The 27,744-nt window shown below is 42.6% G+C and overlaps 2 protein-coding genes across 3 annotated transcripts in view; one reads left to right on the top strand and one right to left on the bottom strand.

The window, feature by feature from the left end:
* LOC308284795 (serine/threonine-protein kinase MAK-like) overlaps positions 1 to 9,290 on the bottom strand; it is a gene marked incomplete at both ends in the record, with an annotated part of 14,895 nt that extends 5,605 nt beyond the window's left edge. Inside the window, 6 exons of the mRNA XM_080725522.1 lie at positions 1,753 to 1,924; positions 3,148 to 3,280; positions 4,707 to 4,789; positions 6,099 to 6,220; positions 7,911 to 7,965; positions 9,190 to 9,290. Coding sequence (XP_080581648.1) covers positions 1,753 to 1,924; positions 3,148 to 3,280; positions 4,707 to 4,789; positions 6,099 to 6,220; positions 7,911 to 7,965; positions 9,190 to 9,290 — 666 coding nt within the window. The remainder of the gene's footprint in view (positions 1 to 1,752; positions 1,925 to 3,147; positions 3,281 to 4,706; positions 4,790 to 6,098; positions 6,221 to 7,910; positions 7,966 to 9,189) is intronic.
* Positions 9,291 to 12,219: 2,929 nt separating this feature from the next.
* The window catches only part of LOC308285362 (guanine nucleotide-binding protein G(olf) subunit alpha), a gene marked incomplete at its 5' end in the record, with an annotated part of 107,121 nt that continues 91,596 nt past the window's right edge, over positions 12,220 to 27,744 (top strand). Inside the window, 4 exons of one of the 2 annotated variants that reach the window (XM_080726088.1) lie at positions 12,220 to 12,947; positions 22,112 to 22,184; positions 23,010 to 23,064; positions 23,713 to 23,832. In XM_080726088.1, coding sequence (XP_080582214.1) covers positions 12,419 to 12,947; positions 22,112 to 22,184; positions 23,010 to 23,064; positions 23,713 to 23,832 — 777 coding nt within the window. Of the gene's footprint in view, positions 12,948 to 21,628; positions 21,768 to 22,111; positions 22,185 to 23,009; positions 23,065 to 23,712; positions 23,833 to 27,744 lie in introns of those variants that run through there. The other variant, XM_080726089.1, reaches the window with a different exon arrangement.

Raw genomic sequence — 27,744 nt, 5'->3', positions numbered from 1 at the left:
ACACAGTTTTTCGGATCCGGCACGAAAGATTTGGAATCTCCGTATGTGGAGATGACTGACATCGGGCTGTTCCGGAGCAAGCGCTGACTCATTGTGACATCACTTCATAAAAGGCTCTGACATCACATACGCTAGATGAGTCAACTAAAAATCTCTCTGAGTGTGGCATAAACTAAAGTCTTTCTTCCTCTCACTTCGAGGTGAGCAAAGTTCAGGGTGCTCTTCAGAGCGGTTGGGTTCAGGGGAATTAACGGGCTGTGCCTTTAAGAGAACCAGGTGAATAATGTGGATAAGCCTGGGCAGTTCCCTCTCACGCTAAACTTAAACCAGTAAGACTCCCTAATCGGGAGATAAGCGACCGCTTATCTATCTATAAATGCGAGAAGTCTCTGCGTGTCTGTCTGTCTGTGTGTCTGTCTGTCTGTAATCCGCGTATCTCGAGAACCGTTCGTCCCACCGGCTTCAGATTCGGCACGCGCGTTCCCCGCCGCGGCACGGAGTGCAGTGCCGGGTCTCGACCCGACCCGACGCGCGGTTTTCCCGAACCGGCGCGAAACGTTCGGAATCTCCTTATGCGGGGTTGATTGTTGACATCAGGCTGTTCCGGAGGAAATCGGCGAAAGCTCTGACTCATTGTGGCATCACTTCATAAAAGGCTCTGACATCACGTACGCCACATGAGTCAACAAAAAATCTCTGTGAGTGTGTATGTATGTATGTAATCCGCGTATCTCGAGAACCGTTCGGAATCTCCTTATGCGGGGTTGATTGTTGACATCAGGCTGTTCCGGAGGAAATCGGCGAAAGCTCTGACTCATTGTGACATCAAAGATCTCCATATATAGGCATAAAATGAACGCAGACAGACAGATACAGATATCTCCATATATGGGCATAAATGGACACAGGCAAACAGATGTTCAAAACGGGTCCTATGACAACAGGTATAATGAGTGCCCCCATATATGGGCATAAAATGGATTGCAGACAGACAGATACAGATATCTCCATATATGGACATAAATGGACAGAGGCAAACAGATGGTCAAAGATCTCCATATATGGGCATAAAATGGACGCAGACAGACAGATACAGATATCTCCATATATGGGCATAAATGGACACAGGCAAACAGATGTTCAAAACGGGTCCTATGACAACAGGTATAATGAGGTTTGCATTAAAGGGGGAACCGGCACTGTGTCTGCAACACAGTTGGAGGCACAGACAGATACTCCATATATGGGCATAAAATGGACGCAGATAGACAGATATCTCCATATATGGGCATAAAATGGACCCAGAACTATAACTGCAGTGATCTCCATATATGGACATAAAATGGACGCCGACAGACAGACAGACAGATACAGATATCTCCATATATGGGCATAAATGGACACAGGCAGACAGATGGTCAAAACGGGTCCTATGAAAACAGGTATAATGGGGTTTGCATTAAAGGGCGGGGCATTCATTCCCTATTTACATTGTTCCGAGTTGGCCAGGTCGCCGACTAGACGCTGGGCCGCCCTTCTAGTCTAAAGAATTATACCAGCACAAATTATAAAATTTACGGCACAATCCAGCACAAATTCAGCACTAAATAATGACAACATTTTTATATATGTTTTCATCATATGGGGTGCCAACTTCACGCAGGTGCCATCAGCCCCACGTAAAGATTGGGGGTGGACCCAAAGAAGACATACTGTACATCTTCAGGCACTGTACATCTTCTGACCACTCACCTTCTTCACTGTTCCCAGCACCTGGCAGATCTTGAAGATCTGGTCCACCTCACTGGTCCCAGGGAACAGGGGTCTGAGCGTGTAGAGCTCAGCCATGATGCAGCCAACAGCCCACATGTCCACAGGGGAGCTGTAGGAGCTGGACTTGAGCAGGACCTCAGGGGCCCGGTACCTATGTCCAGACAATACAATAGAAAATACATATTTAGAAATTATTTTAGAAATTGTTTTAGAAAATATTTGGAATCCAACGTCATAGGTAGAATAAAAGTGCGGTGTGACCGTGCCCTAAAGCAGTGGTTCTCAACATTTTCAGGCTTCGACCCCCAAAATAATGATATTCTTTATGTGGGGACCCCACCCCCACCCTGACAAGCACTAAGAGTTGAGGCATTTACATTTTGTATAGCAGGGTTCTATTGTGAAAATAGCAAATCTACTGTACATGTAGATCGTCTATTTTCACAATTTCTGCCTCTAATATTTGACAATTTGGCCAATGTTTAATTTGCTATTTTAGTGTTATCAAAAAGTCCTTAAATTGTCACTTTAGAAATGTGCATACACCCTCTATACACTTAAACTTTATGGTAGTTTGTTTGCTGTTTAGTGAGAAAACAATGTTGCAAATTAAGTAAATCATCTGGGGACCCCCCAAAATAGTTTGGGAACCCCCCTGGGGGTCCCGATCCACAGGTTGAGAACCACAGCCCTAAAGGACAATACTGCCCAAGCCAGTTTCGCTTTATCTTCACAACAGCAGATCCAATAACAACTGCCTATTGCTTAAACACGCTTGTTTTGTTCACTGCAAGAGGTTTTCTTTATTTTTTAAATGATTAGTTAGTAGCTATGCAGTGTTGATTTTGTCGACTAAAACTATGACGAAAAATGTGTGTCGACTGCGTTTTTTTCACTGATGAAAACTACATAAAAACTAAACAAAAACTAAGCTGTGGTGACTAAAACTAAGACTAAATATATTGACAATTTTGTCAACAAAATAAAAACTAGACTAAAACGTTATGGAGGGAGAAGAGAGTAATTTTATGTTTGCTTGCTCTCAGGTGTTGCGTGCTGAAAATAGCCGATCTACAAGCTCACAACGCGTCGCAGCGCGTAGATCTGCTATTTTCAGCACACAACCAAGTGTAAAATCAGTCATTGTGATGCCATCAAGGCCCGCCAAAATACATTTTAGTCCGACTAAATCAACTGGAGATTTAGTCGCCTAAAATCTTATGATATTTAGTCGACTAAAATTAGACTAAAACTAATACTTTTCAGGTGACTAAATTATGACTAAAACTAAATGACATTTTATTCAAAAGACTATGACTAAAACTAAATCAAATTTTGCTGTCAAAAACAACACTGTAGCTATGAAATGCTTGCCATCTCGTGGATATGTAGTCGGTGTACGGTGGCTCTGAGCGTATTTCTCTGGCCACGCCAAAATCTGCAATTTTCACCAGCTCTGGACCCATGCAAAGCAAGTTCTCTGGTTTCATATCGCGGTGGAAGTAACCTGGGAAAGAATACCTTTAAAAACACTACAGCAGACATTTACCGTATTTTCCGGACTATAAGGCGCACCGGACTATAAGGCGCACTGTCAATGAATGGTCTATTTTTTGAACAGTTTTCATATATAAGGCGCACCGGACTATAAGGCGCACATAATAGACGCTACCGTTGCGTTATGCATCCAACAGAAGGAGCTGTGCTAAAGGGAATGTCAATGTCAATGAATGATCCATATATAGGGCGCACTGGACTATAAGGCGCACTGTAGTTTTTTGAGAAAATTAAAGGCTTTTAAGTGCGCCTTATAGTCCGGAAAATACGGGTATGTATATTACATTTCTAAGTATTTGTTGAGATATGTAGGCTATATAACCTTTTCTAAACAAGGTTAAAAAAGAAAAGACAAACACTACATTTTTTGTCAAATCTCATAATGGAACAGGGAAAGGGGGTATTTCTGTCAAAGTACATTTGCAATAATGTGAATGTCCTCTATATCAGTGGTTCCCAAACGTTTTAGCTCAGGACCCAAACTATAGTGGAAACAACAGATCTACAAGCTGAGCTTGATCGGCTATTTTCACTACTTCTTAAACATTTATAATTTTTCTAATTTATGTAATTTCTTAGATTTTTTCTTTGATTTCTTCGTGAAATTAATGAAAATGCTTTTTTGGGAATGCCTTTTGAAAATGTTTTGAAATAATAATAATAATTAAAAACAAAATGTAGGAAACCAAAGATTAAGGGAACCATAAACATTTTCCATGACGCACAAATGGGTCCCGACCCAGTGTTTGGGAACCAGTGCTTTATATAACCTATCCTAACTATTATGAGCATATATTTCTTTGATCTTAAACATGCCAAAGCCCATTCAAGACAAATCTTTAAAGGAGCACTATGTGATTTCCCCAGAAGATTCTTCCTTGTGTGCTAAAACAAGCAATTCTGACACTGACACTTCTTCTATATGGCCCCTTCGCGTGGATCAAAACAGCAACACTGTTCTGACAATGGAAGCTTGTGATTGGCTGAACCTGAGGTAGGGAGCGCTCCGTTGCATTCGCCTGGACCGTACGGAGGTGCCGATCGAGAGCTCACTTCTTCTACCTTCTTCTACAATCTACAGTGTAGATTGTAGAAGAAGGTGTAGATTCTACACCTTCAAACAGGGCAGCTTTCGTGGCAGGGGTACCTGCGCTTTTACATTACATTATGAATATAATGTATAATATAGAAATACATTATGAGCCTATGAGTTTAAATGTTCATCTCATGTGAGTGCCACTTATTTCAAACATATTTTAAAAAATTCAAATTAATTTTACATCTAGATAGTAGATTTTGGTCTAAAGAAAATCCCCTAGTACTTCTTTAAAGTGGGAAAGCTTCTGGAAATGAATTGAGAAAGGATGGGATCTTACCATGCTTATGCACAAACGCTAAGCCAGACAGTACTTGGAACATAATGTTCCTTATTTCATTTTCAGAAAACATTGTATCTTCCCTGTCAGCAGCAAAGGCAAGAGAGAGAAGGAGGACAAAGATGAAAATGCAAAGAAATAACACTCTGTTAAAGCTACAAATTCTCATTCCCAGTTTGTGATGAGTTGGACAACATACACTGTCACATCAAATGTCTGAAGCGACATGTGAGCCTTCCAATGTTCGCCTTCCACAGATTTAGTCCAAAACTCAAGCTAATTGGTACACATTATCTCTGTAGTCATGTAAACTCTCTGTAAATTCAGGGTTCAAAGAATGTCTTACTTTGTAAGGTTATCTTTCGGTCAGGTTACTTTACTCCATAGCATCTTTGGACTGTTATCCTTTGGTGTCACTCATTTTGGTGGGAGCATTCTTATGTTATATAATAGCTTATCAATTAACCAATAACCAGTAATATCTATACAGCCTACTACAAGTGTATTCATGTTGCTAATGACCGTTCACTGATTATACAGTTGTAAACCACCTATACCAAGATAATGTTGACAGCCTGATAATGCTGTTGGATTACAAGGCAAGGCAAAGCATACAGTAGCATAGAGCATCGCAGCGGAAGTTGATTCCTGGGGTCACTACGTCATTCCCCATTCATTTTCGCCATAGACTTTTACAAAAATATTTATAACAATTATGTTAAGCCTCGAACCAAGCCATCCAGGATGGAGGTGAATCATGACCATATAACCTTTTTTTCTATGAAAAGAACATTTTGAAAATCGCTAAACAAAGGGTAGTTATTAAATGTAGTAGGCTATATCAAATAATGTAATATTAAAATATGTTTTCACATAGGATCAAAGGTTATATGGTCATGATTCACCTCCATCCTGGATGGCTTGGTTCGAGGCTTAACATAATTGTTGTAAATATTTTTGTATATGGCGAAAATGAATGGGGAATGACGTAGTGACCCCAGGAATCCACTTCCGCTGCGATGCTCTATACCGGTACATGCCTCTTCCATATGTCACATGCACAGTAGGCCTACCATGTTTATGAATAATTGTCCCAGTAATATCTGTCACGTTTCTGACAACTGCCTCAGGGAACAATGTGTTTCTGCAGATCTGACCCAAGAGTTTATTTTAAATTTTTTGTTTCCACTCAATTTCACTCCTACGTTAAATGTCAGCAGATGCATCATTAGGCAGGGATCTCTAATTGTCTGTCTACACAATACTACTGTCAATATAGGCAAAGAAATATTTGGACACATTCTTGTAGATCTGCTATTTTCGCTGCCACAACATTGTATTTAAATAAGAGTAGTAGGATTTTAAGTGGTGTGTCATGTCTTCGTGCAGTACCTTTCTTTCATCAGCTGATAGAGATTTTCGTTCATATATTCAAAGACAAAGTAGAGGTTGTCGTTCTCTCTGATCACCTCTTTCAATTTCACCACGTTGATGTGGCTGAGCTTCTTCAGTGCCTGTTTGGACGACAAGCAGCCAAATACACAGTTAGCATGAGACAATCTGGAAACCCACATGCAACATTTTCTCTGGTTGCGCAAGTAATCTTACTACTATAATTCGTGAGGTGGTGCAGGAACACTCAAATTCAACAGGTTTTTTTGCCCACAATATTCCCCAGTGGTCTGGCCACCGTATCTTTCCCACCTTCAATAGACTTACATGCATGTGTAATGTAGCATTTTGCATAATTATTAGAAAAGATGCAATTCTGTTTGCGAGTGTGGTTGCCGTTTTTGCATTTTCCCATTCAAGTCAATGGCATAACTTTTAACCAATGAGGAAGCAGAAAAAAATGCTTTTAGCCAATGAGCTTTTAGCCATTGAGGAAGCAGTATTGGCTAAAAGTACCTATAAAGTTCTACCTCACCTCCATCAACTCAGAACAGAACAATAGTGTCCATCTAAATCAATGGACTGTGGAAATTCTGGGACATTGCGAATGAAAACATTGTACTTTTCTGCTGATTCAATTGTGGAGGTCAACCTCAAAGAATTCCTAAATTCACTGACACCTTCTGGGATCCCTGACCATAACCTGAAACTGAAAGTAGGAGCACCCATCATATGCTGCTTAGAAACCTGCAAACAGATCCCAACCGCACTCTCAAGAAAAGCACCAGAACAGAGACATTTTGTATGTGGCGTATATGTCTGTGTTTACATCATCCAAGGGGAAAAATGGAAAAGAACGTGTTTACGTCATCCAATGGGAAAACCCTTGAAAATACACAAGGTGACGTCACCAACTAAACCGCGCATCGGGTCGAGGCCGGGCACTGCACTCCGCACCATGGCGGGGAGCGCACGTGCAGAATCTGATGCCGGTGAGGTGATGTCAGAGTCTTTTATGAAGTGATGTCACAATGAGTCAGCGCTTGCGCCGGTTCCTCCGGAACAGCCTGATGTCAACAATCAGCTCCGCTCCGGAGATTCCGAACGTTTCGCACCCGTTCCGGGTCCGCGCATCGAGTCGGGTCGAGGCCGGGCACTGCACTCTGCGCCGCGGCGGGGAACGCACGTGCCGAATCCAAAGCCGGTGAGACGAACGGTTCTCGAGATACGCAGATTACATACATACACGCACGCACGCACACACGCACGCAGAGACTTCTCGCATTTATTGTAAGATGAATTTGGCCACCGACCCCCATCTGAAAATGTTTTCGTTCCAGGGACCCCCAGAAGCAAAGAATTTAGTAAAACATATTTTTGCTTTAATAAATATATAAATTTAAACATTTTCACGATTATTCAAAAATTGCGGATCTATAGGCTCATAGCACGGCACCAAGTGATGCGCTCTGAGCTTGTATATTGGCTATTTTTGGAATAGCCAAAGTATAAAATAACTAGACTGCACTCATCAACTTGCGTCTTGTGCACTCGTGGCCATGTATGAACTACTTGTGCGCCAGCAGAGTGTGCCTTTATTTTATATCAGGTCGCATCTGTTGATGGTGACGTCACCAAGAATACAGACAGCATAGATCACCCTACTTGCATGCTCTGCTGGCGCAAGTAATAATATACTAAATCAGATTAAATTGAGTACTAAAAGACATCAAAGCGTTACTGTCAGTTGATGCTGATGTAGTTCATGTAATGTTATTAGTTGCTGGTTTATGTTACTTATACAGCTCTTACCTTCACCTCTCTAAGATGCATGCACTCATCCCAAGAATAGAACTTCCTTTTCATCCTATGGGGGAAAGCATGAGCATTCTGTTACTATTTCATTGTGATTTATCGCATACCCGCATACCCCTCTTTATTTACCCTGGGTGAAGAGAGGGATAAAGGGACCAAGAGTGCTGGCGTTGACAATATCAGGGTAGCTAAACGGCACCACGCAGGCTCTGTAATCTGGTTCAGTAACTCACCATGTTAACATGGTCAAAATCCAGCCACCAAACATGGTTGCTGTGGATGATGTGGTAAAATTCATGTCTGAATAGACACTGTAGTTTATTAGGGGCAAAGGAAAAATAACATGAGTGTAAAACTGTGCCCTTTAATGGTTCTCATATGTCTGCGTAATGAGGCTGGCAGCCAGCAGCATTCTTTCTCAACCAACTCCCTCCCTGCACTGTCAGAGAATCCCAGCAGGACCACAGCTCTGTTTGCCAGGGCAGTCCCCTAATCTAGGACCCTTTCCCACTGGGCACGATAACGATAAAGATAGCGATACAAAGTATTGTTTTCAATTGAAGTGGATGGTAGCTTCCACACGGCAACGATAAAGCCGTCATAATTGATGTAACCGCCAAGATATCGTTATCGTGCCGATGTGGGAAAGGGCCTTTAATTAAATTATTAGCAATTAACCAGAAAAGTCTTAGAGTGCCTATTCTGGGGTGTACATTCTGCAAAGATAATAGATCTATAAGCTCACAATGTAGATCACCCAAGGCTATGGGTAGTATGTGATAAAGAAATCATATCCCTGTCGCCCCAAGAGATGTTCTCGTTCATAGGTGGTATACCCTTACTCTTCTCAAGAGATGTTCTCATTCATAGGTGGTATACCCTTACTCTTCTCAAGAGATGTTCTCATTCATAGGTGGTATACCCTTACTCTTCTCAAGAGATGTTCTCATTCATAGGTGGTATACCCTTACTCTTCTCAAGAGATGTTCTCCCTAAAGCTGCTTCACAAGTAGCCAAATAAAATGAAACATTTGTAACAACATTCCACTATAAATTCTACAATCTTAGAATACAGAACATCCACGTGAAGACTTAGTTGCTGTCGCCTGTCGGACTCTCCCAGCACTCAAAGCACCGTGCAGCAACCTGTCTCTTAAGCAGCTTACCGCTATGCGAGAGAATACAAGATCAGTACAGCACGGCCGCAGAACAGTCATGTCCTTTGCCTGTCTTTCTGTACCAGGGAACTAGAGTGAGACATACACCCTAAACGTACCGCTTGATGGCCACCAGCTCCCCTGACTCGTTGCTTTTGCCCAGGAGCACGCTGCCGAAGGTGCCATCACCCAGCTGTCTCAGTATGGTGTAGCGGTTCATCCCTGAAAGAGGCACCTAGCCCTGGTCCTTCTCCTTCAGCGAGGGGTCTTTGACAGCTCCATGCAGATCGACTGGCAGAGGGGAAGCAATGGTACCTTCACTGTACAAAGAAAACACTTATAGGTTCACACCCTGCTGCTGATGCTGAAGGCTCCTGTACAGCAAGGTTGAGTTATACTTTGGTGGCATGCCTGTGAACCAAAAATAGCTGTTGTGAGCTTGTAGATCTGCTATTTTCCAGGTACGACACCGGCATGCAGCTAAGTATAATTGAGGCTTTACCTGTATACCAACTGCCAACTTCTTAATGAAACATTATAGATAATAAAACATGAACCTTTAACGTTACCTCTCTGCTTCGTGGTGAAGCGTGAAGGTGTGGCCAGGAAGAGAGACGGCAAAACCGTGACTGTTTTTAGATCCTGTCTGTTTCCCTCGCTGTCTCCCCTGTCCTAAGCCTAGACGTTTACAGCCCATGAGGGCTTGGAGGAGAAGTGGATTAAGTTGACTTCCACTGGAGAGAAACCTGCCCAGAACTGAGCTCAGGGAGGAAGTGGGCTGCAGAGGAAGTTCCCACACGTGTCATAAACATATAGTCAAACCTGATTTAGGAAGTCAATAGTATAAATCTCCCAATTAAACAGCAATTTATATTTTGACAAGATTAGAAAGTAGACTTTGGTCGACGGAAGAATAAAATACAGACCACACTGCAGGTCTATGGAAGGTGACAGAGAAGTTGCTTCTAATTAATGTTTCTACTTGGCTGTAGCTACTTTTTAAATGTTGCTTCACGTCAATTCAGTATCGATACATTACTTGTGTTTTTCTTAGTTAAAATACCGGTATTGTATTTTGCAAAGTTGACACAACATCACCAAGTCGAAAACATATGAATAAATCTGTGTGTCGAAGTCTCTGGTATTCATCTCGGCAGAACATTGTGTGTGTGTGTGTGTGTGTGTGTGTGTGTGTGTGTGTGTGTGTGTGTGTGTGTGTGTGTGTGTGTGTGTGTGTGTGTGTGTGTGTGTGTGTGTGTGTCCATGCATCCAAAGGCTGAACTGGGCACTGTTGTGAGTGGGCTCAGGGGAGAACTATTAGGCACTTGTCTTTTACAAAAGTGGGCCCTTGCCCGCGTGTGCCTTTGTCGTAAGCTTAATGTATCTTATTACGCATCCTTAATTGTACAGGACTATTAGGGTGACCAGACAACAATTGGGAGAATTGGGACCGTCATGCATTACACTGGTATTTCATGTTTTGAATACAGCTCGGCTCTATGACATTGCTCCCCTCTTATCTTTGTATATAGTTATGCTCTGATGAGAACTACTTGACCACCATCCAAAGTGTTTAATGTAGGCCATGCACTTCTCCCATGAGCTCATCGTGTAAATACGTTTCTATCTTTGTAATATCAAGTGTCTTCGACTCTGTTTGCCTCAACATCCTGACTGAGCCAGCGGTCTAAAATAAATCAAAACATGAATCATTTCACTGGACATAGCTACGTGTTTGAGTTGAGAATGTGAAGTTTGAATTAAAGAGAAAATATAAATACTAATAGGTAGGCCTATCACACAGATAATCCTATCAATTTGATTTGACTGGAATGTGTATACAAATATGAAATAAATCATTTGTATATTTTGAGAATATTTTAAACAGTCTGAATTATGTATTATTGTAGGCTGGGTGGTAATAAACTAAACATATACCGGTAGGTTACTAATATGATTGGTCTTACCTGGTGACTTAAAGGACCATTTCACCTCTGGGACAACCAGATCTTATTTTATTGTTGTTTGCACAATCTGTGTTTTTAGATATTTTAGTATTTCAGCATGCTACAAAGCATCATGTGATGCATTTTGCATCATATGATGCATCATATGCAATATCATGCTACAAAGCATCATGATGCTTTGTAGCATGCTGAAATACTAAAATATCTAAAAACACAGATTGAACACAAAAAAATAACTCAGGATTGTGTTGATCGTGTCCCAAACAATACAATAAGATCTGGTTGTCCCAGAGGTGAAGTGGTCCTTAAAAGCAGGGCTTAGCTATTCGTTCTCTATAAGCGCCATCTAGTGGTTTATGTCCAGTCCTACATCATTTGACCTGACTTTTTGTCTTGAAATGCCAATATAATTTTTGTGTGGAGGTAGTTCTTGTTCTTCTCTGACGGTGTCTACTGTCTATATATACAGTATATTGGTCACAAACCTTGCTTGGTTATTTGAAATACTAATAATCACTTTATTCTAGTAGTCTAGGCTACTAGCCTAGTACTACCACTAGTCTATTGTGGCATAATCTGGCATTGTGAGTTGACCCTCACCATACGTTTCTGTATGCTGCACTATTTCACACAAAAAATCAAGTTGTGTGTCCAAAGACACTGTATGGAAAGACAACCGTTTAAAGCCTCAAAATAATTAGACTACCTGGTTCACAATGGTCTAGTAGTCTATTGTTTCACTTTTGTTTTTTTTACTTTCCAGTTGGTTAAACAGCATAATGGGAATTGGTGGGATTATTAATAATTTATTAATAGGCCATTAAAATTAGCTGGGTTTAAAAGAAAACAGGCTAAATAAGGGGGGGGGGACACATCGGATTACACTAAATCAAGAGTAGGCTACAGTATGTTTCTCTGACATACAGTCATGAAATGTGTGTAATGAAAATCATGAGCAGCATTCTGGCTGGATATGGCCAGACTGTAGTAACGTGACGTCCTGCGCACTACACCTAACAACTGTGCAGCTCAATGTTGACCGTCCGCACAGAGGATAGCGGCGTTCTCCCTCCAAGGTTGTGCTTTTGGTTACTTACGGTAAGGTCGACCGCAGTGGACACTAAAAAAGGATCAGGTGATCTGAAACTACGAAGCGGAGGGCTGACTGGTGAAAATGCAAAATGACATATAGCAAATGTCGGAGCATAATCCATTCACACAATCGAATCAAATTCGAATTTAAGAAGTTGCGCCCGCGGAGCTCCGATGTGACGATGGCGCCTTGAGGCTGGGCTGGTGTGTGGCCGCGATTTTTGATATCTATACATGTTATTTTTAAATTTATGAGAAATCATATTGCCAGACAGATATTGGTTACAACATGGGGCTGTGCTACAGTTTGCGTCCTCGGCTCTTCGGGGACCTGAGCGGGTCTATCTCCAACGCTACCTCGGACTCGGACCAGCCTCCTCCGCCGCCTCCTCCCCCGGACGCCGGGGGACCAGGAGCCGGAGAGAGCTCGTCGCTCCGCGGCGGGGGAGGAGGAGGAGGAGGCCAGGTGCGCCACGGGGACTCCGCCAAGCTCCCCGCCGGGGAGCTCCGCCGTGGAGACACCACCTCCACCACAACCACCACCACCACCAACAACAGCAGCAGCACCACCACCACCACGGGCTCGGACGGTGTGCTCATACAGAACGGAGGAGGAGGCAGGGGCTCGGGGAAGGAGCGGAGTCGGCGCTTGCAGCTGCTCCAGAAGACGAGCACCCAGAAGCAGAAGAATTGGGACAAGCTGCTGGTGGAGGAGAAGGAGGCCGAGAGGGAAGCCAAGAAAGTCAGCAAGAACATTGACCGGACGCTCAAGGAGCTCAAGCGAGAGTACAAACAGACCCACCGACTGCTGTTACTCGGTAGGTCGCCCCTCCTTCTCCCCCCTGTCCTGTGTTGTGTATATGTGTGAGTGGGTTTTATTATTAGAAACACAACGTAGCCTGATCTCCTAATTATGTCACTGCTCTGTACTGTAGAGAGGCCTATAACGTTATGCTTGCTCCACTGCAGTGTTCTCAAACTTTTCTTTCCCCCCCTTTTTTGTTTTAATTCAAGGACCCCCGTAACTCCTAAAGACCTGTGAGTTTCTATTTGTACCCCCTTCAAGGAACCCTACATCGGGGTCCCTGGCTGGACCCCACTTGAGAACCACTGCTGCTCTAGGCTACTGTATGTGTTGGTTTGAATGTTACCCCCTGCTTTCAATGACACACGATGAAGATGATGGCTGCATACATACATCCTGTTGTAATTAGACATTTATTTGTTTTAATAATAGGCCTAATCACCATATAGACACCGTAAACATGAGTGAGAGAGCTTAGTTATGATGGCCACATCGGCATATAGAGCAACGAATGGCTTCAAATCATCCAGGGTGCCTTTCTGACTTTTGACCCTGATGCTGTCCATGAGCGGGTCCATATACATTTATGACTAGTTTCATATTCCTCATATTTACTGTAGCAGCCTATCAGCTTGGGGATGTACATGTCATGCAGTTAATCACAGTCTTCCCTTTGGGATTGATTTAGCAGCATGGATGTTACCCTGAGGATCTTCAAAACGTCAGTCTACGGGGAACGTCCCTATGGTCCCTCCCTGGGATGTTAAGCATGTTGTCAAATAGATAGACCTTTATTGATCCCAAGGGCTGTTCAGTTGTCATAACAGCACCGCAAGGATGAAACAAAGATACAGGTTAAGACTAAGAGTGGGTAATTACTAATTAGTAGGCCTACAGGTAATACTGGCCATAATATGCACCTGCCTGGGCTGGTCAGGTATGCCTGATGTAACACTGGATGCATTCTGTAGTAGGCATAATTTGTGTGCATTCTTACCAACAAAAACAGCCTAAATACAGACTTAAAGACCCTGAAATACATGGTGTTTTTTTTACAGGGCTAGACATCCACTCTGGCCATTCTTCTGCAGCCATTGTAGAAGAACAATATCCCCTGATGATCAGTGGACCCATTGACTGTTTTATTTGACAGTAGTTACAATTTTAGAAAACAGCTTGTTTGGCTGGCAGCCAAAGTGGCTGCCTGGTAGGGTAGGCACATTCACAAACCACAAACAATTCACTATTTGGCTTGTGGCTAGTGTTAATCCCCCACTGTGCCCAAATATTGCCACTTGCTGTTATTACATCAAGGTTACGAAAATATGCATAGTGATCAAAGAAACAGAAAGTCATGATTCAGGGGTGTCAGTTTCATTAATACTACCCTAATTGGGAGAATTCCACTAATTCTATTCTCTGACAGTGTGGCCGCTTAAAGGAGTAGTTCACCCCTAAAATGACTTTTTTTCTATTGATTACTAATGCCATGGAGAGTAGAGTTCAATAATATGTTTTGGTTTTTGTCACATTCCTAAGACAAAAATTTGATTCGAGTAAATTTACCCCCATTGATTCCGGATGGGGACCCGTTTGGAAACGGGTCCCCATCCGGAACGAATGGGGGTGAATTTATTGTTATCACATTTTTGTCTTAGGAATGCGACAAAAAACTACAAATATTATTGAACTCTAGTCTCCATGGTATGAGTAATCAATAGAAAAAAAGTCATTTTGGGGGTGAACTACTCATTTAACAACCAGTCATTGGCAGTCTTAGCATGTGTGTCAAATTAGCTCTTACAGACAGTATATGCTTGCTTTGCTTTAAAATCCTAATCAATTTCCATGTAAACAGCCATCACTAATTACACACACAAATGTCACAATCCTTGAGCTGGAGAGCTTCCATTCTCTTCAAATATGGAATTGTGATCCCCTCATCCATGTCTATGGGCTGAGAGCTACTGTTCTGTGTTGGCCAGCAAATGTTTGACCTATGTTACTGGGTAATTTCAGCATCTTATCTGCCACCATAGTTTGGGCTGTTGTCTATCACCATATAATCCTGTTTATTTAGGAGTTATCTGCAGTTACACCCAGGCGCCTCTGTACTTTTTTGGTTTTCTTCAGGTGGCCTATTAGTAGGCTACTTCAACAGTAGTGCACCCCCCCCCCCAAAAATGGAGGTCTACTACACCTCTTGCTGCGACGCGAGCTTGTAGATCTGCTATTTGTGGTGCACGACACAACACGCGTTGTACCATTCAGGTCTGCACTAGGCCTCTTGTTGCATGCCATAGGACTGTGGAGGTTTGTGTTCCTCTGAAAGTGGACACCTTCCAAATAGTGTTACATTTCAAGGGAATGTATGCTAGCTAATCTGGGTCACTTTATCTGTTTGTATTTGCTGCAGGTATTTAAGCGAATAACAATAGCCATGACCATGAGGAAGTATGTCCTAAATTTGTTGCCATTTTCTGCCTGAGTGTTAGAATAGGGGCTATATACCCAGGCAGCCAGCAGCCAGGTTATTTATTTTGACCATGTTTATAAGCCTCTGATTATTCTCTAATTTATCATTGTCATTGTTATTAAATTAGTTATATTTGTTATACAGTATTTGTAGCATCTTATAAAACCACAGTGCGCCAGAATCAGTGGGTAGAGGGGCCTGTTGGGAATCAGAAGGTCCTCGGTTCGATCCTCGGCTCTTCCAGGCTCCATGTGTCGAGAGCAAGACATGCACTCGACATATAACTGCTCCCCTGTGCGCTCTCCCGAGCAGCCGGGTAAAATCCAGAAAAGTAATTTCCCCATGGGGATCAATAAATACCCTTTATATGCTAAAAGCTGTCCTTTCCCTGGGCTGACAAAAAAGAAATAAACAAAACAATTTGAATTGCGTTGATATTTTTCAGTAAATGTCTTACAGGAATTCAGAGATGGGAACTGCTCCTATTCATTCATGGAGAGGAAATAACTTGTTAGGACTCATGAACCTAATTCTAACCACAAAACTCGGTGATAATATCTATTACAAGCTTTCCTAGATGTCGTTAACTGCCTGTTTCCTATCTCGGGCCTTATCACTCTCTTTCACGAGCCAGAACAACAGGCTGCTAGCAATGCGGTGGACTCTGCAACGTGATAGCGGAAGAACTGTGACTGTAACCGACCATATACTGCCAGTGCCCTGCAAAGCCAAACATTTCTCCGTGCGAGTTTTGAAAGTAAGAAAACACTTCAGAGTGTGTCTCCTATGCCAACAAATGTTACAGGAGTGGATTGTGTTATTAGTAGCATTTCATGTCCAATGTTTTGCTGATAAGAGATCTGAACACTTGTCATGACCGGTGATCTTTAAAAAAACAAGAAGCAGTCTTTTCTGTTTGCCTTTGTAGGGTGAAATAGTCAATTGGGAGTCAGCCATTGCAATGTTTGGGGTTTTGTAGGCCCAGTCAAGCATGCATTCCCATCATGATGAATGTGAAACCGACATAAGGAAGAGCCTCTTCAGCCACAGAGTACTGTAGGAGACAGTGCTTCATCGGCCCTTCCCTTTAAATGCAAGAATGTCTCATCATGCACAGTCAGGTGAACTTTGCTTCTCTCGAAATGGGTTTTATCATTGACCATCGCTGAACTTTGTTACTCACTGCACAGAGTTCCCAGTCATTGCAATGATCAACAAAAGTTATTGAAGTATTAATTATTGTCATATTTTTATGATATCGATAGCAGCGCCACAATGGTGAATTGTCTTGATAGTTGTATCAGCCGAATGAAACTGAACCGCACTAAAAGGACATTGGACTATGCTTGTTCTCAAGGATTTGCTTACTGCATAATTTACACTATGGCTTATCCAAGGGCCTGTGTCCCAAAACGGACTGCAAAGCTTTCTGTCTAGCTTCAGAATGTGAAAGATTAATTTCATTTGGCCAGAATTCATTTGGATATTTGCCTTAAGATGAACTGTTGTTTATTATATACATTGACAACAAAGAGTATAGATATAGTTTTAGAGCATCTACGTATGGAATAAACAATGTCAGTGACTACAAACAGACTAAATCCCCTTTCACTTGGAAAAATAGTTTGACCAGGTTTAAACTATAGGAGAACAGTTTCATAGTAATCCTTATTTATACTTGCTGTTGGTGTTGCCTGCCACAGCGTAAATAGCAGATCTACATGCTCACAAAGTGTTGCAAAGGAGGAGTTGAACGTGTCTTCCCAAAATGAAACTCTTTGTTAACATTTCAGCCTAGTTGTCCTTCATCAGAGCATTGTGACACGACACATTTTGAGCTTGTAGATCAGCATGTTTTCTGGGAAAAAATGTAAAATAGGCCAGAATAGCGACACCAAGGTTAATGAGGTTAAATGGGCAGCAGGTTGAGATTTGTGTTAGTGTCATGGCCTAGAATTCACACCTGTATGATTCCCTTCACATATTTCAGGGCAAAACATGAGTGAGAATATTTTTGTCACATTGGATTATTTTTGAAGCGGTAAAAGCCGCTTCCAAGGAGTGGCTTTGTCTGTCCCGTACCTGTTTTTTTGAGGATTCACATAGTTTCTCAAGGAGTGAAAATGTCTGTCCCGTACATGTCCTGTACCTGTTTTTTTGAGGATTCCCATAGATTCTCAAGGAGTGAGAATGTCTGTCCCGTACATGTCCCGTGCATGCAGAATTGAGGATTGGTCAAGCTTCACATGACAATTTGGCCCTCCAGACAACCTCCAGACAAAATCATTCATTCATTCAGAATTCATAAAAGTATAGAACTAAAGCACATAGAAAGTATAGATCTAGAACACAGAATGTATAGATCTAGAACACAGATTTCAAAGCTCTAGAACACATAGAATAAAAATTCACTGCTTCACTTCGAACCGAGGTTTGATTTTTATTGTATTCTTAATTGTACAAAGTATTTCTCTTTTTTTAACCTTATCTTATCTCTGCACAGAGAGCTATAGCTGCAGTACAGAGGTTAGTTGTGGAGTGTTGGGTGGATGGCAGCCATGCTTGTGCTATACCCCTTCTAGCCACTAGAGGGTGATGTGAGCCAGTTGCTTGTTTGACCTTGCATTCTAAGGTGGAGAGAGAGAGAGAGAGAGAGAGAGAGAGAGAGAGAGAGAGAGAGAGAGAGAGAGAGAGAGAGAGAGAGAGAGAGATGAGAGAGGGGGGGGGGGGGGTCAATACAGATGATCTGAGTGTGGTGATCTTGATTTGCCTACAGAGCAACTTTGTTCCACTCATTTCACTACATGAGACAATGATTTGCATGGTATTTGAATATAGTCCACTACAATAGCACGTTCATTGATGTAATGGGACACAAATAATCATTGATGGTAAATTGTAATACAGTTTTTGGCATCTCTAGCCTTAAGACCCTAGACCTAGATGTATACTCTCCCAAATTGAGAATAGAACTCGGGTCAGGGTGGCCCAACCACATTACAATAATGTGATATGGATTTCTGTCAGTGGTGGAAAAAGTACTCACATTTTTTTCTTAGGTAAAAGTATCAATACTGCAATGTAGAAATACTCTAATATTATAATGTATATCTGCAAATAACTAGTAACTAAGGGTTTCAAATAAATGTAGTGGAGTAAAAGTACAATATTTATACTCAAGTAAAGTACAAACACCTCAAAATTGTACTTAAAGTAAAGTAAATTCTGTCTATTTCTGCATGCAGTCATGGTAACAAATGTCACGTAAATGGATGGAGGCAGTAGATACGATGGGTATGGCACATGCCAAAAACTAAAAAGGTAAAAAAATTGTGTGAAGGGCTAATAATGCTGATGGTGTAGTCGGGACGACATTCCCCTCGCCTACACACAGCCATGCAAATGTAAACATAACACACATACACATTACACAGACATGTTATCTGCATTTGTAAAGAACACATCATTGACTGGATTGTACTTGTAACCTGAAGCCAAGAAAGGCCAACTTTTGCCAAGCCCACACCCTGTTTTACTCTATTGACGACGCCACACAACAGTGCACACAAGTGTACGACATGCACATCTGTGAAAATCTTTGCATTTGGTCTTTCATGTCACAAGTTAACGGTGGGTTGCAAGCCCTAGTACTGCAGTATACTAAATCAGATTTGTTATGTAACTTTATTGTAGCCTTACTTTACTGTGTGTAGTTTACTTTATTTGTTATTTGGGTGGGACAATGCACATTATAATGACCACGTAATATACTACATGAACGTGAAATTAATCATCTGTACATGATCTGTGTAGGCCTATACCTTCTTCTAGGGCGGTCAAATGGTGAAACAATCGATTAACCGGTCACTTTTGTCATAGTTGATACTTGGTCTTGAATTATTTTCTTGAAAAAAAAAATGTGAGCGCATCTTTTGTCTGGAGGCCAGCAGACATTGTAAAATCAATAATGTTCAGTTGTCAACCTCACCCACGTGAAAAGACTGGCCTCTGCATGATGATTGTATGGAACAAAAAAAAACACAGATTTGTCGATTAAGTCAACTAATCAATTGTATTAGTCAACAATTTCCTATTTGTCAACTATCGGTCTATAGGTCAGAACTAATCTCGCCCACCAGGCTTTCTGAGAGAAAGCCTGGTGTTTGTTCACAACAGCCCGTTTGGTTTCCGCCCGACGCGGAAACCACTAGAAGAAGCGGCGTCGCTCTGATTTGGTTCCCTCCGTTTGTTTCCCCAATCCCTTTTAAAATGCTCGAGTAGCCTAGTGTAGTCTTTCCAGTCGACTACGAGTTGAACTAAAAAAAGATGCATATACCAAACAAAAATTTCAAAAGCAAAACTACTCCGCATCAAGGAGTTTATTAGGTAGGCCCTAAAAGTATGTCCTTGAGTGCAGGGGAATTATTTTGGGTTAAAACTGTTTCCGGTGGATAGTTCCGGCCAAATTGTAGTCCTTTGAGTACTACAACATGACGTTTTGTGGTTTCCGCTCCAGACCGGTTACAAGACCGAAAAGTGAAGTGATCCCAGACTAGGTCAGAACAGCCCCTATACCTTCTTATGTACAACTGTGGCAAACAGCTGGATCATTTGTCCAGGGTCACAACCTGAATGCTATGGTTTCTCATTTTAATTACAATAGCTCAGTGGGGGATATGTGCTGCTTAGGGTGCCTGTGTGTGGTGGCGGGGGACCTTTATTTAGCAGAGGCAACAGTAAAGACAATGATTTTTGGGGTTGGGGGGTGGGTGGGTGGGGAGGTGCTAATTATTTAGGAGCGGGGGTTAGGGGGTTGGAGAGGAGGGTCATAATTCAGGAATGGGGGGGGGGGGGGGGGGGTCAGGAAAGAGAGAGAGAGAGGGTCGCCCTTGATATTACTTCTTAAAAAACAAGAAAAGAAAGTTAGCCCAACTACATAATCCTTTTGAATGAAGTATTAAATATGACACCGGTTGTTTACATGTCAACCACGAGAGCTGTTTTGTCTTTTGCAGCAGGATATCCAAGACTATAGGCTACAATAATAATAATACTGACTGTAAAAGAGGGAGTGCACGCAGTAAAAATCCTCAGTGTCCAATGACCCAAATGGAACCCATAATGGACCCTAATAAGCTAGGGGGTCAGGGTGAATTGTCTTGCAGGATACTAAAAGGTTATAAAACAAAGATAATGATATATATATATATATATATATATATATATATATATATATATATATATATATATATATATATATAATTGTAATAGGCAACTGGTGGACACACAGCCAGCTATAGCTTCAGGGCCACCTCACAGTCAGTCAGACTCAGAGACACAGCACAGACTAGAGAGCAGTGCACACACAGCACAGCACAGCACAGCACAGACCCAACCCTCTGAGTCTGAAGCCAGTCAGTCGGTCGCTGGTGGAGGCGGACAGTTTTCACAGCCGTCGATGCTAGTTTTGATCGCCGGCTTCGCTGCTGCTGCTGCTGCTAAGCTAACCGACTAGTGAAGGAGGAAGGAACCCACCGAACCACCGGGGAAAGGACTATAATGCTAACAACAACAGCGACCGGTCGGGGAAATGGAAATGGCTCCTCTTTTTATTAACAACGCTATTATAATGAGTGCGGCGGCGGCGTTGTTACATTGTAACTAACGCGAGGAGGGCTTTTTTTTTCTTCTCTTCTTTCCACACGGCTACATTGTTACTTCCTGGTGCCACAGAGGGAGGCAGTGCTGAGTTAAAGAGACACAAAATAACTGATAGAAATCCAGATAGAAAAATACAGAGAGAGGTGGAAGGAGCGATCATAAGGGGATCCGTTTTTGGACTGGATCTCCCACATTATTGAAATCCCCTCTCTGGATCGCCTTTTTTGAGGGGGGTCGTATATTTGTATTTTTTTTTTTTAAAAGGCTCGGTTTTCCCCCCCTTGTTTGTGCGTGTGTAAAATCAAGAACTGGCTTCGGATGACTCGGATGCCGAAGAAGGTCCGGTTGGTTGCGGCTAAAACGGAATCGTAACGGGGAGAGAGAGAACGTATTCCTCCCTTTTAGTGCCGACCCGACCGACGGAGAAAGCCGATCGGCTCCCACATTTTACCGTTTTATTTCTGTCCCCCCTCCCCCCCTTTTTTTAGGTATTACGTTTTATATACATATATATATTTTCGGTTTACGACGAAGGGCTAAAACAGGCTTTCTGGAAGATGGGTTGTTTGGGCAACAGCAAGACTGAAGATCAACGCATCGACGAAAAAGCACAACGGGAGGCGAATAAAAAAATCGAGAAACAGTTGCAAAAAGAGAGGCAAGCATATAAAGCCACGCACAGGCTGTTATTACTGGGTAAGAGCTGCGTTCAAAAGATTATGTTTGCAGAAATGCTATTTCCACAATGAGCCTCTATCTCTCTGTTTTTTTCTTCTTCTTTTTTTTCTTCTTTTTTTGCTGAACACGTAGCCCGTTTGACAGCGCTTGCAATAATATGTCATGGGGGTGGATATATTGATGGAAAAGAAGCAGAAGCCCCACAAAACCTACAATTATAGCTTCGCATTTGGAAAACATTTGTTGGGGTTTCACGTCCACCGGGATGGCGTTGTTATTTATTGGGTTTTATTTGTTTTGTATAGGCTATATGTATTTTTTGTAACGATATCATGTGTTATATGTGGTCCCATTTTTCGAAGGTGCTGGAGAGTCCGGAAAAAGCACCATTGTGAAGCAGATGCGAATCCTACACGTCAACGGATTCAACGCAGAGTGAGTGTTATTCAATAGCCTTCTTATTATAACACAGATAATATGCATGTGTGTGTGTTGTTTATTAGACAACAACAATGTTGCTATTAGTGTCAGTATTGACGCTTATTATTTGCTGTCTCAGTCCTCGATCAGTGACAGTGCGTGTGGAGGTGAGGGCTGAATGGGTTTCCATTGCAGGCACCGGGCCCAGAGCGGTCCAAAGCCTCAAGCAGCTGATATCTCACCATTTCTTCCAATTTTAGATTGAACCACTTGAACCCTCGGTTGCCCCTATTTTGGGCATGTCATTATAAAATGTTCCAATATTTATAGGCCTATATATATATATATATATATATATATATATATATATATTCAATAAAACAGCAGATCTACAAGCTCACAATGCTTCCCCGTGCCACACATTGTGAGCTTGCAGATTGGCTATTTTTTTGTTGTTGCTATTTGTCCCTACGACAGTACTGGTAAAGAGGTTAACTGTGCATGTGCAAGCCAGGGGATTTCATGAGTGCTGCATAGATGTCACATATAAGCAACTGTTTCATGTGAAAGGGTGTTAGGTATGGATTCGATAGGCCCCTATTGATGATTTGTTTTGCTGCAAGGCCCTGCCATGGATGGCATTGATCATACCAGTGGTCATTTGAAACAGGCCGTCCTGCTGTCCTGAAATTGTCTCACTCTCGCAGTATCTTGATTGCAGTAATCTCTAGCTTACTGTTGGCTACTACTACCTTTGTACCGTATCTGATATGTCTTAGCGATTGTATCAGTTTGTCACGTCTGTGATCGTGGCCTGTGTACTTTGTCCCCCCAATGCAGAGAAAAGAAACAGAAAATCCAAGATATTCGGAAAAACGTGAAGGATGCCATAGTGGTGAGTGTCATTTGTGTCATTCTGCCCTTTTGATCAAAGAGTGCCCTGACTCTCTGTCATAGTGCAGTGGTTCTCAACCTTTTCAGGCCCTGACCCCCCAAAAAGAATCATATTTGAACTGTGGGGACCCCCCATCCTGAATAAGCACTTGGAATGTAGGAGTAAAGGCATTACATTTTGTTTGACTCTGTTCCACAGATAAATATTTGAAAATAGCAGATCTACGCATTGTGAGGCGTTGTGAACGTGTAGATCGGCTATTTTTTTTAAAACATTTTTTTTTATACAATTTGGCCAATGTTTGACCAGTTTTTATACCATAGTTTGTTGATCACCTTTGATGCAGTAATGGTCTTTTTTAAAAGGTCTTAAAAGTCCTTGAAATTGTCACGTCACTGTCATCTGGGGACCCCCCTCCTATATATATATATATATACTGTATATATAATCATGAGATCATGACCCTAGAGGTCCTGACCCACAGGTTGAGAACCACTGTTGTAGTGCAGTTTTGTCTGTTGAACATGGCAATCCCATTTAACTGATTAGACAGGCTTATGATTTGATGTATCCTGTATTTATCCTGCTTAATTCTTGTGTGTGTGTGTCTGTGTGTTTTCCCCTCTCCCCCAAACTTCTGCTTTGTAGACTATAGTGTCTGCGATGAGCACTTTAATACCTCCAGTCCCGCTAGCCAACCCAGAGGACCAGTTCAGAATCGAATACATCAAAAGCATAGCACCAGTCTCCGATTTTGAATATACACAGGTAAGATGTCGACGAACTTGACAGTTTGTTTTGTTTTGTTTTGTTTTGTTTGTTGTCCCTCGTGCAGAAGGACAGTGTGGTGTGTGTGTGTGCAGGCTAGCTTGCTTACTTGAGCGTGCATGGCTGTGTGTGTGTGTGTGTGTGTGTGTGTGTGTGTGTGTGTGTGTGTGTGTGTGTGTGTGTGTGTGTGTGTGTGTGTGTGTGTGTGTGTGTGTGTGTGTGTGTGTGTGTGTGTGTGTGTGTGTGTGTGTGTGTGTGTGTGTGTGTGTGTGCGCGCGCAGTCAGAATGTGCGTGAGTCTTACAGTAACAACAAGAGAGATTGTGTCGGGTTGGATCACCTAACAATGGAGATTTTAGCACAGTGCTCTCAGGGAGGGGTATCAGTCCTAATTATCTATAACGGATGAAATTCCACCAGGCTTCTTTTATCTTAGGTTTTTTTGGGCCCTTTCAACGATACAAAGCTAGAGGCATTGTTTTGTGCGTATCTGTAGAGGGTAGATTGGAAAACGGGCAACTTGCTGGTGATCAACACAGTTAGCCCATCCTAGCACACGGCAAAAAAATCGTCAGTGTTCATTTGACTCTGAGAGAGCATGCAAATGGGACCAAGTGGACGCGTTAAGGGTCCATCTGGTTCAATTTGTACACTCTCAGAGATACATACAGCCCCGGATGTAAAGGGTCCATTTGGTTCCTAACTATCAACAACTGAGGCTGGGTTTGAGACGTTAACTTAACACAATGTGCTTGATTGTGCACCTGGTTATTTTGGATTTGAATGCAAGTGGAAAGACATGGGATTCCTGTTGGCTGTGATGAGCTCTCTGATAAGCGCCATGGGTCACATGTTGGAAATGCAGATAATGTTTTACATAATTTTTGAAAGTCTTCCTTGTTTGGAGTGAACTGTCGCGGCAAACAGTCACGGGAATCATACTGTGTAGGAGACGGCAGCTTTCATATTCTGTTACAGCGCGTAATAATGTACGGTATGCGTTAAAACGTAACACTTTTGTCAGTGATATCATTTTTAGATCGGCATTTCTTTTGCTGTTACATGCAGCGGAGATGTTAACGTGTGCCTGTTAACATTTAATAATTAAGCTGCTAAATAACTTCTGTTGGCACTAGTGTTGTAGGCTGTATAGCAATATAGATAAAAGGTCAGGATATTATTAACATTATTATGTTTACCCAAATATAAATTTTAAGTGTACGAGATGTACAAGCTCACAGCGCGTCACTTAGTGCCGCAAAATCTTGAAAGTTTGAGAACTATACTGACTGATTTAGAATGCATTTATACAATCGGCCCCAAGGTCTTAATGGGTTTGTACGTATACTAGGGTACAACAATGTAACATCCCGACTGTGGGAGACAGTCGGAATGCATTTCATCCTTTGTATAGATTGGTTGGTTGTTTTAGGTGTCAGGCCTGGCGGTTTAGAGAAGTACCCTTTAGGTCAGGGGTTTTCAAAGTGGGTGACGGACGGGGCACCCTGGGGTGCCGTGATGGCAGTCCAGGGGTGCCGCGAGATAATGTTTGGACACATAACATTTTTTAAACTTGAAGTACAAAGTTATTTTCAGTCAGTTCTAATCAAAATGGCTATTATCTCACCGTTTTCCTCGCAACATAATCGCTAAAATATGGCATAAATATAAGGTGTTGGGAGTGAAAATGATGAATATAATGTAGGGGCGCCTCGGATGAAAATAATATTTATAGGGGTGCCCTGAGCCAAAAGAGTTTGGGAACCCCTGCTTTAGGTGTCCTCCCAGGGGGAATCCACACAATTACATATACCGTACTATGTCGCAGTATTGTTAGTTTCCGCTTTGCATCTTGATGTGACATTTTCCCGGTCCTGCAGCCCTCCCAGCAAGTTTATTTAACAACGTAATGAGGGAATTAGGGATTAAAGCTTGCAATCTGGTACTTATTGTATCATGAATAGAGCGTTACTTTAACCAATCTGTGTGGTGGCGTATGTTGCCACAATTACAACTAACACATCTGCAGAGGGTGGAAGGTGGTCTCTCCCTGCTCTTCCCACGGAGACATTTACACCCTGGTGTTGGGTAGGACACCTACCAGTTGACGAGTCGCGTGCGGTCTAAAAGAGCTCATAAGTGCAACGTCTCCCCCGTGGTCGTAGCGGGTGGTGCCTCTTGGCTGAGCGTCTCTCACACGGCCAGACATGGGTTTGAATTTAGGCGAGGAATGAAGTTAGGAATTGCCGGCTGTAAAACTGGTGACATTATTTGTATATATATATCTATATATATATATGGGGGGTCCTTGACCCAAAAAGTTTGAGAACTACAGTATACCTTTCAGAAGGCGTTTGTAGAATCGACCTCAGGTCTTAATGGGGTAGGGCAGTACCCGCCCCCCTCCTCCCGAACCTCTGAATGACGCCATACTGTAGTTTAGACAGAGCCGAACCAAAGTAAATGTGTCTCTAAAAGTGGAGTACGCATGGGCCATAACAGGACAGCGCTCACTCGCGGGCCGTGTTACTGTAACGTCGAGGTGTCGCGTTGTGCCGAGGGTCCGTGTGCTGTGCGGTGAGGGGAGGGGAGGGGAGGGGGAGGGGAAGGGAGGGCCGTCGGTCCAGCAGTGAGTTCCCAGGCCCGGGCCCGGGCTGGGATGGGGGGAACAACATGGCTCTGTTTGGTGTGTCTGCGCTTGTCATCACTTCTCAGGCTTCACTTATGTCATCAGTGTCACCACCACATTGTCACTGGGCTTGATATCCAATACGGCCTGCGCGGGAACGCAGCCAAAGCGGTGACCTGTGGCATTCACCTGTTGGCACCGCTTTGAAAAAGGGGGATGGACATCGTCGTGTGTGCATCTTTTCACAGTAGAGTCATCAGTGTTGGTTTAACTTGGAGAGAGTGTACAACTGCAAATGGGGGTCCCCAGCTAAGTTGGTGTCAGGGACCGAACGGACCCTTATGAGGCTGTCATGTACGCACTGTAAAAATGGAACCAAATGGACGGGTTTCATTTGCTCCCTCTTTGAGTTAAATTCACACTTAGATGTGAGTCTGTGCCCTCGACTCAGGAGTGGCCCAATGATGATGATGATAACACTGTCACTCAAAATAGTTAACCAAAAAAAAAAAGTGAGCGAACAGCTGATTAGAGCTCTTCTAAAGTCTTGGCACATACTCTCAATTTGGTTTTATTTTCTTCTACCTAACGGGGGGGGGGGGGGGGGGGGGGGTCAGGGATAACAATAATAACCCTATCCTATGGAAAACAATGAGCCAACAGAAATGGCCATCTATGCAAAATGGAAACAAATGTCGCTGCGATGGCTACGCGGTGGTTATGCTAGCCGCTACACATCCCCTGTCAACTGAAGTGGAGCAAATTCAAATGAGCTTCTGACTGCTATTTAAAAGCAGCGTTACAGCGTAGTGTCCATCTGATATGCCAAGAGCCAGTGTAGAAGGTCACAGCCACTATGGAGTGGACTCCTAGATCTCTTAAATGCTCTCTCTCGTCCGCTTGCATTTATTTGTATTTTGTGTAGAAGATAATATATACGGTACGGTTAGTAGGTCATTGTGGTTTAGTGTTGCCTTGGAAGATGAGAAGTGTGTCTTCGCTTCCATCGAGACCTACTTTTTGCTGTTATAGAATAGATCCTGTTTTCTGTTATAAGACAAAAGTGCGTTTGATCCTGAAGTTGTGTTTGCCAGATCCAGAAGTTAAGTCTGCCACAACCACAGCTAAATTTGTGCGTCGCTGTCTGTGACCCCGGAGCTGCATTATGTGATCGGTGGGCCTTATAATAAACCAGGGCTATTACAATAACAACTGATGAGGGAAAAAACATGCACAAACACAACCGAAAACAGTCATCATCCACACACCAGGAGGTGCATTTGA

This window comes from Nannobrachium achirus (assembly GCF_963921795.1).
Source record: "Nannobrachium achirus genome assembly, chromosome: 5".
Lineage (NCBI taxonomy): Eukaryota > Metazoa > Chordata > Actinopteri > Myctophiformes > Myctophidae > Nannobrachium > Nannobrachium achirus.
Note: the sequence above shows the minus strand (reverse complement) of the source record. Positions and strands in the feature narration are given on the sequence as shown.